This window comes from Argopecten irradians, chromosome 8, assembly GCF_041381155.1.
Source record: "Argopecten irradians isolate NY chromosome 8, Ai_NY, whole genome shotgun sequence".
Taxonomy (NCBI): Eukaryota; Metazoa; Mollusca; class Bivalvia; order Pectinida; family Pectinidae; genus Argopecten; species Argopecten irradians.
In genome coordinates, this window is record NC_091141.1 from 43,276,950 (window position 1) to 43,294,998 (window position 18,049).

Here is an 18,049-nt window from a genome sequence, read left to right on the forward strand (position 1 = left end):
GTTTAGGTGTACTCTGTACACAAACATGTGATACAGAGTTCGAAAAATCACGATTGCCTTTGCTGACGGCAGAGGGACCTCCGGTGTATATAAGCATTTTGTCTTTGCTAAGTACTGTCCAGTGCATTAGTTTACACATGTTATTTCTGCATAAATATTGAGTTTAAATATTATGTTATGGACAGATTGTCGACTACATAAATATGTTTTTTTTGCAAACATGTAAATTGACCGTTTTACCCGTTTTTTATTTCCAAAATCATTAATTAATATACCTTTGTTATGCTTCTGTGTGTAACTGTAATGGAGTAGATAAGAGAATCCCTAGGGTATGTGCCAATCATTGCTTATGTCAGCCGTTTGGGTAGTGTTATAAATTTGTCAATTACAGTTCAACATTGCATTTTCAGCAGATAACCCAAAACAGATGCACACCATACCCGTCATGTTACAAACAAAACACACAAGGGGAATGATATTGAGGGAACTACAATATCAATTTGGAAATCAAGGATCAAAATAGTTGGACTAATTTAGTACACGTTTCCTGGAACACGGACCGTCCCACTTCCTTGGAGGAATGTCGGGGATATCCGTCACCGACAACCCGTGATAGTCCGTGGCCTGTCACAGCCAGGATTGGGAACTAGCTGAAACAGATCCCATTGGATCGAAGTAGACAATGGCGGACGCTGCAAGCATTAATAGTAATATAGTTTTTACATACGACGAAGAAAGACAAATGAACATGAAAGATTTCTTTACTGAGTACCAACATAACCTACCCCAACTTGTGATAATAACCGAAGGTTGTAGCACAGGCGATTGTGAGGACTTTAGTTCAGACGACGTAAGTACCAAGCACACTTGAACTTCTTTAATTCGAATAGTACTACTAGAAGAATCTCATTAATTCGAATAGTACTACTAGAAGAATCTCATTAATTCGAATAGTACTACTAGAAGAATCTCAATAATTCGAATAGTATTACTAGAAGAATCTCATTAATTCGAATAGTATTACTAGAAGAATCTCATTAATTCGAATAGTACTACTAGAAGAATCTCATTAATTCCAAGTCTGAATTCCAAGTATGACCAAAGTCGTGTATCATTAAGTACATCTGGGTTACTGAACGTTTCACTAGGGTCTCATTGAATTCGACTGAACAAGGCTTAACAGGAATCGTGTGTCCACATACAGAAGATTTTAATATTTCTATTCATAACTCATCTACAGTTAAGGAGGAATTACAAATTTCTACTAAACCAGTCGAAGGGTTTGCGATGTGGCGTACCAATATATGTACATTGTACCTAGAACCCTAGTTGTGCATGCTGCATTTTTGGACCGATCGGTCGAAAGATGGCCGACTGGCAGTCATCATGGATTTTGATAGTTGGAGTTTGCTATCGCTATTTCTCAGAAAATATTGAAGGGATAAAGGCTCCTCGTACGTTTTGGTTGTGTATATGACATTCTAGGACCGGACTGTCAACAAGATGGCCGACAGAGATATCTTGGTATATCATCACGTTCGATATACTTATTACTACGAGAAAATGCAAATCTAGAAAATGATCTGATCATAATATTGCAAAAGCAGTCCATTTATATTGACGATTCTGGCAGGTTTTGGCTTTCTGAGCACCCTACTCTATTTATCATTGTCTTAGTCAATCAATTATATTTATCTGTCAACATCAGGCTGGTGTGGTTGAATGACTCTCTACCGGAGAAATGGCTTCGAGTAGATGTACACTGTAAAGTTCGTTTAACGGAATGTGTTTAATGGAAAATGTTTTAAGACAATATTGATCGACGTTTCCTAGCCAGTCAAATATGTATTTACAAATTATCCCAACTGTAAATATTTATAAGTATGTAAGGAGTATCTGTAACAAATCACTATTTCTCCCCATCCTTTTCTTCCATCTTCGTCTTTTCTCCTTGCGCCGTTATTTTAACCACATATTCCTTTATGGGCTGTTAAAACAAATTTATAAGCCAATGAATCGTGACTACATAATAACATAGAGAAAAAGAGTTCATCAGAATATTAAACAATTTATTTGATTTAATGAAATGGATTGTTTATAGAAAAACTAACAACTGTATAATAATTTAGAAGAGATTATAAAAAAGTCATAATTTCATGGAAGTTAAGAAAATGAAACATAAACAAAATTAGAAGAATACTATCATCATAATTAGTGTTAGCTCCAGCTCACCCATAACTTGCACTAAACTGAATTTTCAGGTATTCCATGCTGTCTAAGTGGAACTTACAATAATATGTATGTATGTTACAGGTATATTGGGTCCACACGTATTCACAACAACCCCGAGTGTTGGCTGAAGACGGCGGAGATTCTTATCTTTCTATCCCCATAAAAACAGATACACGCTATTTTGTTGTGGGACAGTCGGGAGTTGGTACGTTCTATTATTACGTTCTATTAGAGACAGTCGGGAGTTCACAGTAGGCGAACTCCACTGTATAAATACTGGACGTTGCGACCGCCGAAGCGAGAGATTAAAATATAAACTTTATTTATAGACTTTATTTGTTTTACATCGATTGAGAGACAAGATATACAACTTATGCAAATTATCCTCGATGGCCCGGATGTAAGCGCGCGAGGGATTAAAAAACAGATTAGCGGGTACTGATATTCAATGTGTGTTTTAATCATTCTAGGGACTTTATATATCGTGCTATACATCAAAATAGATTCAGCGATTGTTTATTTAACTTTTTCAATCGGTATAATTATATATATATTAATAACCACTTCATTATCGTTCATAATCACCCATAAATCAACAACACCAGCATTCTATCCGGCCTAATTACTGCAATTCTAATAACAAATTGGACGATTACTGAATGATTCATAATATGATGATGAACATATTATGTATGGAGAGACAACCTAACAATGTATGTATAAAATATTATTTAGAATGTCCACAATCATGTCTTTTATTCGGGGCTACTGTATGGCTTGTATGGTTCGTAGTGATTCTACTGTCGATTCACAGCGATTTGCTGTATTTGTCTCTTCGAACTTTTCATCGTATTAGAGACATATAACTGTGTTGTGTATATTAAGACACATTTAATTAATGACACTATGCAATTTAAATTAAACTTCATTTTAAATCTTAATCACACGTATAACGAATACAAAATAACAACAAACGTAGTATACACGGGAACATATCTAGAATTTTTACAACGTTATTGATAATTATTGATGAAAGATATGTCTCACGGTACTACATAATGTGTATTTACCCATATTTTCATCATTTCAATTCCAGTTGTATGTAACTCGAAGTTTCTACTTATACATCTTAATAGCTTAGAACTGTGGATGAATTGCAATGCCGGGGTGGTTGGTATAGTAAGTAAGATATTTTTTATTATAATGTCACACATTTAAAACAAAATGTTACATTTCATCACATTTGTACTTATAAACTTTATTAAAATTCCAAACCTAAACAGACGAGATACTAATTTTAAAGGGTACATTAAATAAGACAATATGCTATTTCCAAAATTACCATGAGCATCGGTATTATTGTAAAATTGAACCGTCAGTAGAATATGGTTACTTATAATCCAATATTATCATAGGATCAAATTTAAGAGTTATACTGTATACAAATTCATAAAAAATGCCTTTCTGCGACTGAACATATTAATAATAACTGAAGATAAAAGTCGACAGTTATTAGGCATCGTCGGTCCTCAAGTAATTAGCCTGGCCCTGCATGTTGGGTGTTAGAATTGCCCTTGCTGTCCCTATTGCATAATCGTAAAAGGCGACTAATTTAAGGATATTTTCTTTTTACTTGTTCCTAACTAGCTTTCTTCTTCCTAATGTCTAAAACCGTGGGTTACTTGATACGATCTGCGTCGTTTTTACGAAGAAAGTCTATTCGAAAATTCCGACCAATCAGAAGAAAGCTTTCATGGCATTTTGGGAGAAGAAATATAATCAAGGTGACTTTGATGTTGAAACTTTCTTAAAAACTGAAACTATTTTGTTACAATAATATAACGTATCAATATAGAAGGTTAACATTTCGGTTTTCGTTTTAATTGAAACACACTGATAAAAAATGACCAAAAAAGTTATCTCTTTGCGCGCATCGAACACCCGATCAGGGGATCTCAGATATATCACTTTTTATCTTAAAAATATTATTTTAATTTCCCAGACATAGGGCCGCAGGGGTTGGGGCCCCTGGGGTTCCTCACATTGCAAGCACTACATCCACTACACTACTTCTAATGATATCAATGAACGAAGTCATTGGATGTGGTCTTGTTGGGAATTCCCTTTTCAAGTTCTCTGGCTTCTGATTGGTCAACATTCAGATAGTGCCTGTTTTCAGTGAAAATTGCATTGGTACATTGGGGTTATGAGGGATGCCGAACCAGTATGTGTACATGAACACCACAGTTTTCATCATACGAGACTTTATGCTTTCCCTGAAGGCTTATTTCTTTTGGAATTGTTTGAAAAGTCTTTTGGTTTTTTTTCACTGATCTTCCTAAAGATGTATTTTTTACAAATGCAATTTTAAGAACAGTACTCTTGTATACAGTGGATAGCAATGTCATCCAAATCTTCACTACTCTTTGGGCAATAACTCCATTATCATCAAAATCTTCACTACTCTTTGGGCAATAACTCCATTATCATCAAAATCTTCACTACTCTTTGGGCAATAACTCCATTATCATCAAAATCTTCACTACTCTTTGGGCAATAACTCCATTATCATCAAAATCTTCACTACTCTTTGGGCAATAACTCCATTATCATCAAAATCTTCACTACTCTTTGGGCAATAACTCCATTATCATCAAAATCTTCACTACTCTTTGGGCAATAACTCCATTATCATCAAAATCTTCACTACTATTTGGGCAATAACTCAATTATCATCCAAATCTTCACTACTCTTTGGGCAATAACTCCATTATCACCCAAATCTTCACTACTCTTTGGGCAATAACTCCATTATCATCCAAATCTTCACTACTCTTTGGGCAATAACTCCATTATCTAAGTTATCCATCTGTGTGAAAAAGGGTCTTAATTCACTAACAGACAAAATGATTAATCCAATAATGCATACAGTCATATAAAACCAAAATCGTTATCAACATACAGTCTTCTCGCTACAAGCCATACAGTACCGTGTCCAAGGGTGTTGTTTATAATCGATATTTAATTTGTTTTCTAAAATTCAAATGCTTTCTATGAGAAGAACTTTGTATTAAAGCATAATCAAATGGAGGAAAAATTCGTAAACTGTAAGTGAAAGATAATCTACGAGTTAATTATTCAAACAATTTGCGAGACTATTGGCCACAGAAAGTACTACTGGCACTGATTCGATCTATTTTCAGGTAATTATATGTGTCATTTTCGAAGAAGTACAAATTAGTATCAAAGGATATTGTATATTTATATATATTATATTTTCCGACAACCTTCTTAATCGTGCGAAAGTATCGAAAACTTGACCTTGATCATATGCATACTGTGTTTTCAAAACAAATCTCTCGCTTCAGCGGTCGCAACATCCGGTATTTATACAGTGGAGTTCGCCTACTGTGGAAATTGGTGCGTTCAATTAGAGACAGTCGGGAGTTGGAACGTTATATTAGAGACAGTCGGGAGTCGGTGCGTTCTATTAGAGACAGTCGGGAGTTGGTGCGTTCTATTAAAGACAGTCGGGAGTTGGTATGTTCTATTATTACGTTCTACTAGAGACAGTCGGGAGTTGGTACGTTCTAATAGAGACGGTCGGGAATTGGTACGTTCTATTAGAGACAGTTGAGAATTGGTACGTTCTATAAGAGACAACCGGAAAGTGGTGGGTTGGTACGTTCTAATAGAGACAGTCGGGTGTTGGTACGTTCGATTATTACGTTCTATTGGAGACAGTTGGGAGTTGGTACGTTCTATTAGAGACAGTCGGGAGTTGGTACGTTCTACTAGAGACAGTCGGGAGTTGGTACGTTCTATTAGAGACAGTCGAGATTTGGTACGTTCTACAAGAGACAGTCGGGAGTTGGTACGTTCTATTAGAGACAGCCGGAAATTGGTACGTTCTATTTGAGACAGTCAATAATTGGTACGTTCTATTAGAGACAGCCGGAAAGTGGGGGGGTGGGGGTGGTACGTTCTATTAGAGATAGTCGAGAATTGGTACGTTCTATTAGAGATACGTTCTAATAGAGACAGTCGGGAGGTGGTATGTTCTATTAGAGATGGTCGGGAGTTGGTACGTTCTATTAGAGACAGTCGAGAATTGGTACGTTCTATTAGAGACAGTCGAGAATTGGTACGTTCTATTAGAGATACGTTCTAATAGAGACGGTCGGGAGGTGGTATGTTCTATTAGAGACGGTCGGGAGTTGGTACGTTCTAATAGAGACAGTCGGTAGGTGGTATGTTCTATTAGAGACGGTCGGGAGTTGGTGCGTTCTATTAGAGACAGTCGAGAATTAGTACGTTCTAATAGAGACAGCCGGGAATTGGTACGTTCTATTAGAGACAGTCGGGAATTGGTACGTTCTATTTGAGACAGTCGAGAATTGGTACGTTCTATTAGAGACAGCCGGGAATTGGTACGTTCTATTAGAGAGAGCCGGAAAGTCGGGGGTAGGTACGTTCTATTAGAGACAGTCGAGAATTGGTGCGTTCTATTAGAGAGAGCCGGAAAGTCGGGAGGTTGGTACGTTCTAATAGAGACAGTCGGGAATTGGTACGTTCTATTAGAGACAGTCGGGAATTGCTACGTTCTATTAGAGACAGTCGGGAATTGGTACGTTCTATTTGAGAGAGCCGGAAAGTCGGGGGGTTGGTACGTTCTAATAGAGACAGTCGGGAATTGGTGCGTTCTATTAGAGACAGTCGGGAATTGGTACGTTCTATTAGAGAGAGCCGGAAAGTCGGGGGTAGGTACGTTCTATTAGAGACAGTCGAGAATTGGTGCGTTCTATTAGAGACAGCCGGAAAGTCGGGGGGTTGGTACGTTCTAATAGAGACAGTCGGGAATTGGTACGTTCTATTAGAGACAGTCGGGAATTGCTACGTTCTATTTGAGACAGTCGGGAATTGGTACGTTCTATTTGAGACAGTCGAGAATTGGTACGTTCTATTAGAGACAGCCGGAAAGTCGGGGGTTGGTACGTTCTATTAGAGACAGTCGAGAATTGGTGCGTTCTATTAGAGACGGTCGGGAGTTGGTACGTTTTATTAGAGCCAGTCGAGAATTAGTGCGTTATATTAGAGACAGTCGAGAATTGGTACGTTCTATTAGAGACAGTCGAATATTGACGCGTTCTAAAAGAGACAGCAGGGAATTAGTACGTTCCATTAGAGACAGTCGAGAATTGGTACGTTCCATTAGAGACAGCAGGAAATTGGTACGTTCCATTAGAGACAGTCGAGAATTGGTACGTTCCATTAGAGACAGTCGGGAGTTGGTACGTTTTATTAGAGACAGTCGGGAATTGGTACGTTCTAATAGAGACAGTCGGGAATTGGTACGTTCTATTAGAGACAGTCGGGAGTTGGTACGTTCTATTAGAGACAGCCGGAAAGTCGGGGGTTGGTTCGTTCTATAAGAGACAGTCGAGAATTGGTGCGTTCTATTTGAGACAGTCGGGAATTGGTACGTTCTATTTGAGACAGTCGAGAATTGGTACGTTCTATTAGAGACAGTCGAGAATTGGTACGTTCTATTAGAGACAGCCGGAAAGTCGGGGGTTGGTTCGTTCTATAAGAGACAGTCGAGAATTGGTGCGTTCTATTAGAGACAGTCGGAAATCGGGGGGTTGGTACGTTCTAATAGAGACAGTCGGGAATTGGTACGTTCTGTTGGAGACAGTCGGGAATTGGTACGTTCTATTTGAGACAGTCGGAAAGTCGGGGGTTGGTTCGTTCTATAAGAGACAGTCGAGAATTGGTGCGTTCTATTAGAGACAGTCGGAAAGTCGGGGGTTGGTACGTTCTAATAGAGACAGTCGGGAATTGGTACGTTCTGTTGGAGACAGTCGGGAGTTGGTACTTTCTATTAGAGACAGTCGGGAATTGGTACGTTCTATTTGAGACAGTCGAGAATTGGTACATTCTATTTGAGACAGCCGGAAAGTCGGGGGTTGGTACGTTCTATTAGAGACATTCGAGAATTGGTGCGTTCTATTAGAGACGGTCGGGAGTTGGTACGTTTTATTAGAGCCAGTCGAGAATTGGTGCGTTCTATTAGAGACGGTCGGGAGTTGGTACTTTTTATTAGAGCCAGTCGAGAATTAGTACGTTCTATTAGAGACAGTCGGGAGTTGGTACGTTCTATTAGAGACAGTCGGGAGTTGGTACGTTCTATTAGAGACAGTCGAGAATTGACGCGTTCTATTAGAGACAGCCGGGAATTGGTACGTTCCATTAGAGACAGTCGGGATCTGGTACGTTCTACTAGAGACAGTCGGGAGTTGGTACGTTCTATTAGAGATAGTCGGGAGTTGGTACGTTCTATTAGAGACAGCCGGAAAGTCGGGGGTTGGTACGTTCTATTAGAGACAGTCGAGAATTGGTGCGTTCTATTAGAGACAGCCGGAAAGTCGGGGGGTTGGTACGTTCTAATTGAGACAGTCAGGAATTCGTACGTTCTGTTGGAGACAGTCGGGAGTTGGTACGTTCTATTAGAGACAGTCGGGAATTGGTACGTTCTATTTGAGACAGTCGAGAATTGGTACGTTCTATTAGAGACAGCCGGAAAGTCGGGGGTTGGTACGTTCTATTAGAGACAGTCGAGAATTGGTGCATTCTATTAGAGACGGTCGGGAGTTGATACGTTTTATTAGAGCCAGTCGAGAATTGGTGCGTTCTATTAGAGACAGTCGAGAATTGGTACGTTCTATTAGAGACAGTCGAGAATTGACGCGTTCTATTAGAGACAGCCTGGAATTGGTACGTTCCATTAGAGACAGTCGGGAATTTGGACGTTCTAATAGAGACAGTCGGGAATTGCTACGTTCTAATTGAGACAGTCGGGAATTGCTACGTTCTATTTGAGACAGTCGAGAATTGGTACGTTCTATTAGAGACAGCCGGAAAGTCGGGGGTTGGTACGTTCTATTAGAGACAGTCGAGAATTGGTGCGTTCTATTAGAGACAGTCGGAAAGTCGGGGGGTTGGTACGTTCTAATTGAGACAGTCGAGAATTGGTGCGTTCTATTAGAGACGGTCGGGAGTTGGTACGTTTTATTAGAGCCAGTCGAGAATTGGTGCGTTCTATTAGAGACAGTCGAGAATTGGTACGTTCTATTAGAGACAGCCGGAAAGTCGGGGGTTGGTACGTTTGATTAGAGACAGTCGAGAATTGGTGCGTTCTATTAGAGACAGTCGGAAAGTCGGGGGGTTGGTACGTTCTAATTGAGACAGTCAGGAATTCGTAAGTTCTGTTGGAGACAGTCGGGAGTTGGTACGTTCTATTAGAGACAGTCGGGAATTGGTACGTTCTATTTGAGACAGTCGAGAATTGGTACGTTCTATTAGAGACAGCCGGAAAGTCGGGGGTTGGTACGTTCTATTAGAGACAGTCGAGAATTGGTGCGTTCTATTAGAGACGGTCGGGAGTTGGTACGTTTTATTAGAGCCAGTCGAGAATTGGTGCGTTATATTAGAGACAGTCGAGAATTGGTACGTTCTATTAGAGACAGTCGAATATTGACGCGTTCTAAAAGAGACAGCAGGGAATTGGTACGTTCCATTAGAGACAGTCGGGAATTGGTACGTTCTAATAGAGACAGTCGGGGATTGCTACGTTCTAATTGAGACAGTCGGGAATTGGTACGTTCTATTTGAGACAGTCGAGAATTGGTACGTTCTATTTGAGACAGTCGAGAATTGGTACGTTCTATTTGAGACAGTCGAGAATTGGTACGTTCTATTAGAGACAGTCGGAAAGTCGGGGGGTTGGTACGTTCTAATAGAGACAGTCGGGAATTGGTACGTTCTGTTGGAGACAGTCGGGAGTTGGTACTTTCTATTAGAGACAGTCGGGAATTGGTACGTTCTATTTGAGACAGTCGAGAATTGGTACATTCTATTTGAGACAGCCGGAAAGTCGGGGGTTGGTACGTTCTATTAGAGACATTCGAGAATTGGTGCGTTCTATTAGAGACGGTCGGGAGTTGGTACGTTTTATTAGAGCCAGTCGAGAATTGGTGCGTTCTATTAGAGACGGTCGGGAGTTGGTACTTTTTATTAGAGCCAGTCGAGAATTAGTACGTTCTATTAGAGACAGTCGGGAGTTGGTACGTTCTATTAGAGACAGTCGGGAGTTGGTACGTTCTATTAGAGACAGTCGAGAATTGACGCGTTCTATGAGAGACAGCTGGGAATTGGTACGTTCCATTAGAGACAGTCGGGAGCTGGTACGTTCTACTAGAGACAGTCGGGAGTTGGTACGTTCTATTAGAGATAGTCGGGAGTTGGTACGTTCTATTAGAGATAGTCGGGAATTGGTACGTTCTAATAGGGACAGTCAGGAATTGGTACTTTCTTTTGGAGACAGTCGGGAGTTGGCAGTTTTATTAGAGACGACATATTTGGCAGAGAAATTAATGTCTGTGACAGGAAAATAGAGAGTAGTGCGGAGAGTAAGAGTTTACATATATGGATATATGAATTCAACACGTTCTTTAGTAACAACGGGTGTTTCATTATCAATACAATAGAAAGGAATCATGGTGTAAACCAAAGGATTCTGAAACAAGAAATTACTACAGCCAACATGTACAGACATTGTTATAATCCTAGACAGTCAGTAAACCGTTTGTTTATAACCAGCAATGGTGGTGTCGGAATCTATCACATTATATCTGTGTTATGAAAAGTACATGTATGGTGTCAAGTGTCTTAAAATATAAACTGTTTTTTGGCTCGGGTCAGAAAGAAAAAATGGCTCGCCAAAGACTCACCATGTTAGTGTAACTCACGTCAACATACAGCTTATATTTTAAGACACTGACCTTTTATTCTCTATATATCAAAGTCGGAGGGGGGGGGGCACAGAAGGGGGGAGCACAGACTGATTTTAAATCAATATGCACTTTTTTCAGAAGACCGCGCTAAGACGCTAGATACTATATTGAAGGAGAATAAAGAATTGTCGATAACAATCCAACACACCAATATTACAAAACCAAGACTAACGTTGTGTGGGATACACAAGAAACCTACCTCGTCGGTAACTGTCTACAGGGGAATTCACGTAAGTACACGAATTGTACAGAACAGCCACTGACGTTGTGTGGGGTACACAAAGAAACCTACCTCTCCGGTAACTATCTACAGGGGAATTCATGTAAGTGCACGAATTGTACAGAACAGCCACTGACGTTGTGTGGGGTACACAAGGAAACCTACCTCGTCGGTAACTGTCTACAGGGGAATTCATGTAAGTACACGAATTGTACAGAACAGCCACTGACGTTGTGTGGGGTACACAAGGAAACCTACCTAGTCGGTAACTGTCTACAGGGGAATTCATGTAAGTACACGATTTGTACAGAACAGCCACTGACGTTGTGTGGGGTACACAAGGAAACCTACCTCGTCGGTAACTGTCTACAGTACAGAACAGCCACTGACGTTGTGTGGGGTACACAAGACAGGGGAATTCATGAAAGTACACGAATTGTACAGAATAAGCACTGATGTTGTGTGGGGGATACAATATCACACGTTGGTAACTTTTTACTACATACGTGTAACAGATTTACAGAACCACCACTCATTTTAGGGGGAGATAAGTTGATGACTGTTTACATTCACGTTAGTATACGAACGGATGTTTTCGATGGGGGGGGGGAGGGGGGCGGGGGGACAAGGAAATTTCCCTCTTCGACGACTGTTTACATTCACATTAGTACGAACGGATCTTTGAAGGGGACAAGGAAATATCCCTCCTCGACGACTGTTTACGTTTACTTTCACTTAAGTATACGGACGGATGTTTTTGTTTAGACGGTAGAGTTTAATTACGTACGATCAACAGCTAAGAGAGATTTATTTAGACGGTAGAGGGTAATTACGTACGATCAACAGCTAAGAGAGATTTGTTTAGACGGTAGAGGGTAATTACTTACGATCAACAGCTAAGAGAGATTTACTTACGATCAACAGCTAAGAGAGATTTGTTTAGACGGTAGAGGGTAATTACGTACGATCAACAGCTAAGAGAGATTTGTTTAGACGGTAGAGGGTAATTACGTACGATCAACAGCTAAGAGAGATTTGTTTAGACGGTAGAGGGTAATTACGTACGATCAACAGCTAAGAGAGATTTTTTTAGACAGCTGAGGGTAATTACGTACGATCAAAGGCTAAGAGAGATTTGTTTAGACAGTTGAGGGTAATTACGTACGATCAACATCGAGGGCGTCGTGTTTAAGGAAGATAGTCGATAATACATGATAGTTATGTGTTTAATTTAACACAAATAATCCAATTATCGCATTTATCAGTCCGTCCTAGCATTTTCTAACAAACCTCTCTTATTTAGTGTAAAAAAGATTTATTTATTATATGTGGAAGTGTGACAGTGTATGTCTGTCTTGATAAAGGTGTTCATCACCAAGAACTCGATTATAAAGTGGGTCAATCCATCACTTGACTACTTAACTTTGTCGGGAAGTCTGTGTTCGTGTCAATGTCACAAAGAGAAGGCTAATTGGGTGTATTAAAGTTGTTTCTGTTATAAGTTACAATCTATTTATGGAAGCGTGTTGATTACAGGTTCTCTACTTGGTAGCCAGGTGACTACAGCACTATCTACTGATATCCAATGTGCCACAGTGATTGGGATAAAGGACAGATCAGAAGCCGAGTTCCAGGACTATCTGCAGCAACTAACAAACTCTGTAAAGGACTTCCTGTTTGACACTTCCGCCGGAAGTAGACGTAATATATATAAACGTTGTTATATAATTTAGCAGGGTCTACTAAGTGGTTTTAAAGTAATGAAGCACTCCACGCAGAAGTAATCCGATTGATGAAGTTTATTACTCCATGAAATACCCTAAAATAACAAATAACAACAATTTAGTGTACAATATAGATGGCGTTACATAACACAATAAATAATTGAATTAAAGGCAAACAATATAAATCAATGAAACTTTATCATCCGAGTCATTCGTTTTCATAAACCACAGGACTGTCAAGAAAGTAATGATCTACAAATCATATGATATAGTCGTTAATTTACTTACAAGACGGGAAGACTTGTATATAAATAAAGTAATGCTTATACCTTTATTTCATTGAGGTTACAAATCATAGATAGATTAATTGATCCATTTTAATAATTCATTTCTGTCGGTACATCTTCTTTCAAGACTACATTATGCTTGCAATGCAGAAACAAAGCGGGTTCCAAAAGCAGAGGGAGAAGATGGCGGAGGTCTGACAAACCGGGGCAGTAGTTACTGTGTATTTGAGGGATATCCGGAGGAGCATTGGTATACTGAGCTTGTAGACAGCAATAGTTCATTAGATGTCGTCGATGTGGAATACACCTGTGTCAATCAAACTGACGAAGAAAAACAAGAGAACCATAGTCAAACAACTAGAATTCCAGATTCATCTTTAGTGCATGAACTCAACGACCAAAAACCATTATTGCAAAGAAATGCAGCTAAAAAATTGTCTGACTCAGACTTGGAGGACAAACTAAAAACTACATCGCAGGTGCTGGATTTACCACCACAGAAAGACGCAAAAAGAACGGGAAATAACATCGTTGACGAAAAACTAGGAGCCTTTATACAGCGACTGCCTTCTCAAAATTCCGCATATAAATTGTTCAGACATAATGTTCCAGCTGATCTAAAGAAGGACACAGAGATAGAGAGTCCTCAGGAGTCCGTACATGAATTGGATCAACATTGCGTTCATGACAATCAAGAGTTTAGATTACAACCATCGGTGATGTCTCTTCGAAAAGCCGAAAAAAGAATGGATGAAGATGATATTCATGGAAATAAACAAACATTACAACAACCGCCACCAGTGCCCCCTCGAAAACTCACACAAAAATCTGACACACCTAACATTCAAGAACGTCAAGAAGCATCAAGCCCAAAACCGATGTTGCCTCCCCGAAAGACTACGCAAAGTCTTGACGAATTTGGCATTCAGAAAAGCAGGGAAATAGGAAAACGATCTACGATTTCGACTTCCTTCAGCACGGAGGAGAAAGAAAAAGATCAGCTCCAAAGTACAAAGAAGCAAGGACCGCAACTTAGCAACGGTCCGTCATTACAATGCGTATCAGTGACCGTATTAAGTTCTCATTTAGGAGAACTTGGCCTAAGGAAAAAAGTGATAAAGAAATTTGAAAAGAATAAGATCGACGGTACAACACTGCATAATCCGAGATTCACTGACGATATACTAAAAACAGAATACGGCTTAACACCGACTGAGCTAGTCAAGTTGCGTCAGTATATCGACAAAGGACATATACCAAAATAACTCAGATGATTCAATGCTTTCCACGACATGTGGAGCAATGTTTATTAGACATATGTATTGGATTTATCCTGATCTTATAAAACACAATATATATAGACCATAGATTCCATAGGAGGACAGTTTAATGCTTGATATATATCGTCATATTCAGTTTAGTTACTTGATAGGTAGGGATCATATTATTGTACCAGAATGGTAAAAGTTTGACGGGTAAGAAAAAAACGAAGATGCGGTGTCACTAATGAAGTTTCTTAATGTCAAGAATCAGGCCGAAACATGTTGTGGTCACCTTAACGTTTCCGACACGCTAGCTAAATAAACAATTTAGCAATCCTTGTGTAGCTTGATAATCCTGCAAATGCCGACTGACACAAGTTTTCCCACATAGCGACTGACACAGGTTTTCCCACATAGCGACTGACACAAGTTTTCCCACATAGCAACTGACACAAGTTTTCCCACATAGCGACTGACACAAGTTTTCCCACATAGCGACTGACGCAGGTTTTCCCACATAGCGACTGACACAAGTTTTCCCACATAGCAACTGACACAAGTTTTCCCACATAGCGACTGACACAAGTTTTCCCACATAGCGACTGACACAAGTTTTCCCACATAGCGACTGACACAAGTTTTCCCACATAGCGACTGACACAAGTTTTCCCACATAGCGACTGACACAAGTTTTCCCACATAGCGACTGACACAAGTTTTCCCACATAGCAACTGACACAAATTTTCCCACATAGCGACTGACACAAGTTTTCCCACATAGCGACTGATACAAGTTTTCCCCACATAGCGACTGACACAAGTTTTCCCACATAGCGCAAAATTTAATCTGTATAAATATAGAAACATTCACCCACCCACTGTGAGCAAACAAATTAACTACATTTACACAATGGATATTCTCTGATGAATGGTTTTCCGTGATCGCATGTTATATTATATATATATATAGCGTATGTAGATGTAGACAATAAGTGCGTACAATAGGTACATTGTATGTGTGTGGTGAGTACGTGTATGTGTATGTTAGGGTGTGTATGTATGTGTATATATCTTTAAGTATGTATGTATGTATGTATGTATGTATGTATGTATGTATGTATGTATGTATGTATGTATGTATGTATGTATGTATGTATGTATGTATGTATGTATGTATGTATGTATGTATGTATGTATGTATGTATGTGCATGTTTTTGCTTATATACTTACTTACATTGCATGTATCGATATTTTTATGAAAAAAAACAATAAAAAGAAAATGCCCACGTTAATTTTTTTGTATTTTCAGATCTGAGTGGAAAAAAGTTAAAGAAAATATTTCAACAAATTGCACCTTTTTATATTGTGAAGACGGTTAGTAACCAGATTGAACCCATGCTTTATAATTTCAAGTCTTATACATTATTTTTAAGTCTACTGATAATTTACCGTACGATTATTTAATTCCCAAGCTTGAAAAAGTGCATTCAAGATAGATATTTTATATATATTTATCGGCTATGGACAATTAGTAGCCCGATGTCATTATTTTATTATTATACTATCTATAACACCATTTGAACCAAAACAAAAGTACACTTATATATATATATATATATGTACGTATTTAGATGTGTAGCTCATTTAATGAATGTCAAAAGAATTACATGTATCCACATGTACTCTCTAATCATATCTTTCTATATTTTTGTCCACGATAAGTCATCTAGAATTATTCTATCCCATTTTCCCTGTTTTTCTTTGTAAACTTTACCTTTTAGACGTGGAAAATATTTTCAGATTTTGATTACGAATGAGTGATACATATTTATTATCCGTTATGCCTTTATATAAGTGTAGCAGGGGATGTAAATATGTTTTATATATGTGAACAGGGCAAGCTAACAAGTTAAGTTAAGCTGGTTTCCCAATGTGTATTGCTTATCTGTTCTTTGACCTTTGTGTAACTCTACTGTGGTATTGTTTGCGTCGTGAATTTTATTCCTCGTGAATTTGCTCTTGTCGTGATTGGCTGTCTAGTCTCGGGTATTGGATAAATTCATGGTAGGGATTGTATATTGGGCGTCGTAGGCTCGGTTATAACTGAAACATTAAGCCCCATCAATCAATCATAAACCGGACAGCCTGTCCTTCGGAGAAGACGTCAATCCGTGGTCCGGTGTACAGTCAGTCACGCCATACACGTTAAAGATCCTCTCGTGGTATTCGAAAAGAGAAGGCTTATTGCAAGCCGCCACAGAGTAGTTTGTAGGTTTTGTTTGGTTAATATAGATTAGGTAGCTGGGTAATGTAGGCATAGGTAATTCTGTGACAGTCCAAAAATACCAAGTTTATTTATATGTATTCTTCGCACCTCTTTCAATCCATTCTCTCACAATGGACACTTTATTAATATATATACAAGTATTAGCTTCCCAAAAAGTTAAATTGAATATGGAAATTAAATAGTGAATATGATAATATTGGTTAGCAATTTTAAATGATCGAAATGAAACCACGATCCGCGAGGGATTTTCCAGATAACTGTACAAAACACGTGTTCCTTGCAGTAAAACGTAGTAAAACAAGTCACGTGCTAAATACCTCATTCATGCCATTGGCCGAAATATATGGAAATGTATTACGGGTAACTAGTGATCACATGATTGTGTGTTTACTTCAAATATAGCGATTCTCTGACCTGTTATTTATAGTATGAATAATTTGGCTTTTTGACGGAGATCTTATTTTCCTTGGGATATATTTATCTGTTTTGAAACCCAAGCAGGTAAATATAAATTCAGCATTCTACGAATTTGGCCGGGAGTAGCCGATCTTCGCTGATCCTAGATTAGACGGTTAGACCGATTGAATTTGTCATTTCGCATTATATCATTTATACATAAAACGTGGAAATGGCGGCTTTATATCTCATTTCAGTCCATAATTGACGTAAATCAGTACATATCTGCAAGTCAAAATGATATGCATGCAATATATAATAACATTTTTAAGACTAAATATTTTCAGATAAATAAATTTTCTGAAAAAATGGCAAGCAAACTATCACTATATTTGGAAGTAAACACACAATCACGTGGTCACTAGTTACCCATAATGCAATTCTATATTTCAGCCAATCGCATGAATGAAGTTTAAGCACGTGACTTGTTTTACTACGTTTTTACTACAAAAAATTGACGCAAATCCATATCGCGAAATTCAATGTAGTTCCCAACTTTGGAGGTAAAACCACATCCCGGGAGGATTATCATCCCAAAGGTTGAACCAATATATATTATATTTTGTACATGACCACTGAGACTCTAAAAGAAATCCGTTATGCCTTTATATAAGTGTAGCGGGGAATGTAAATATATTTGTATATATGTGGACAGGCTAGGGCAAGCTAACAAGTTAAGTTAAGCTGGTCTGTGACCTTTGTGTAACTATATGTATACTGTGGTAGTG

The 18,049-nt window shown here is 38.7% G+C and overlaps 1 protein-coding gene across 1 annotated transcript; it reads left to right on the forward strand.

The window, feature by feature from the left end:
* The first annotated feature begins 405 nt into the window (after positions 1-405).
* Positions 406-15,852, forward strand: LOC138329918 (uncharacterized). Its single transcript, XM_069277202.1, has 6 exons — positions 406-850; positions 2,314-2,437; positions 11,163-11,314; positions 11,398-11,704; positions 12,841-13,005; positions 13,466-15,852. Exons 1-6 carry the CDS (start codon positions 683-685, stop codon positions 14,578-14,580), a joined length of 2,031 nt encoding a protein of 676 aa, XP_069133303.1. The 5' UTR covers positions 406-682; the 3' UTR covers positions 14,581-15,852.
* Positions 15,853-18,049: the final 2,197 nt, after the last annotated feature.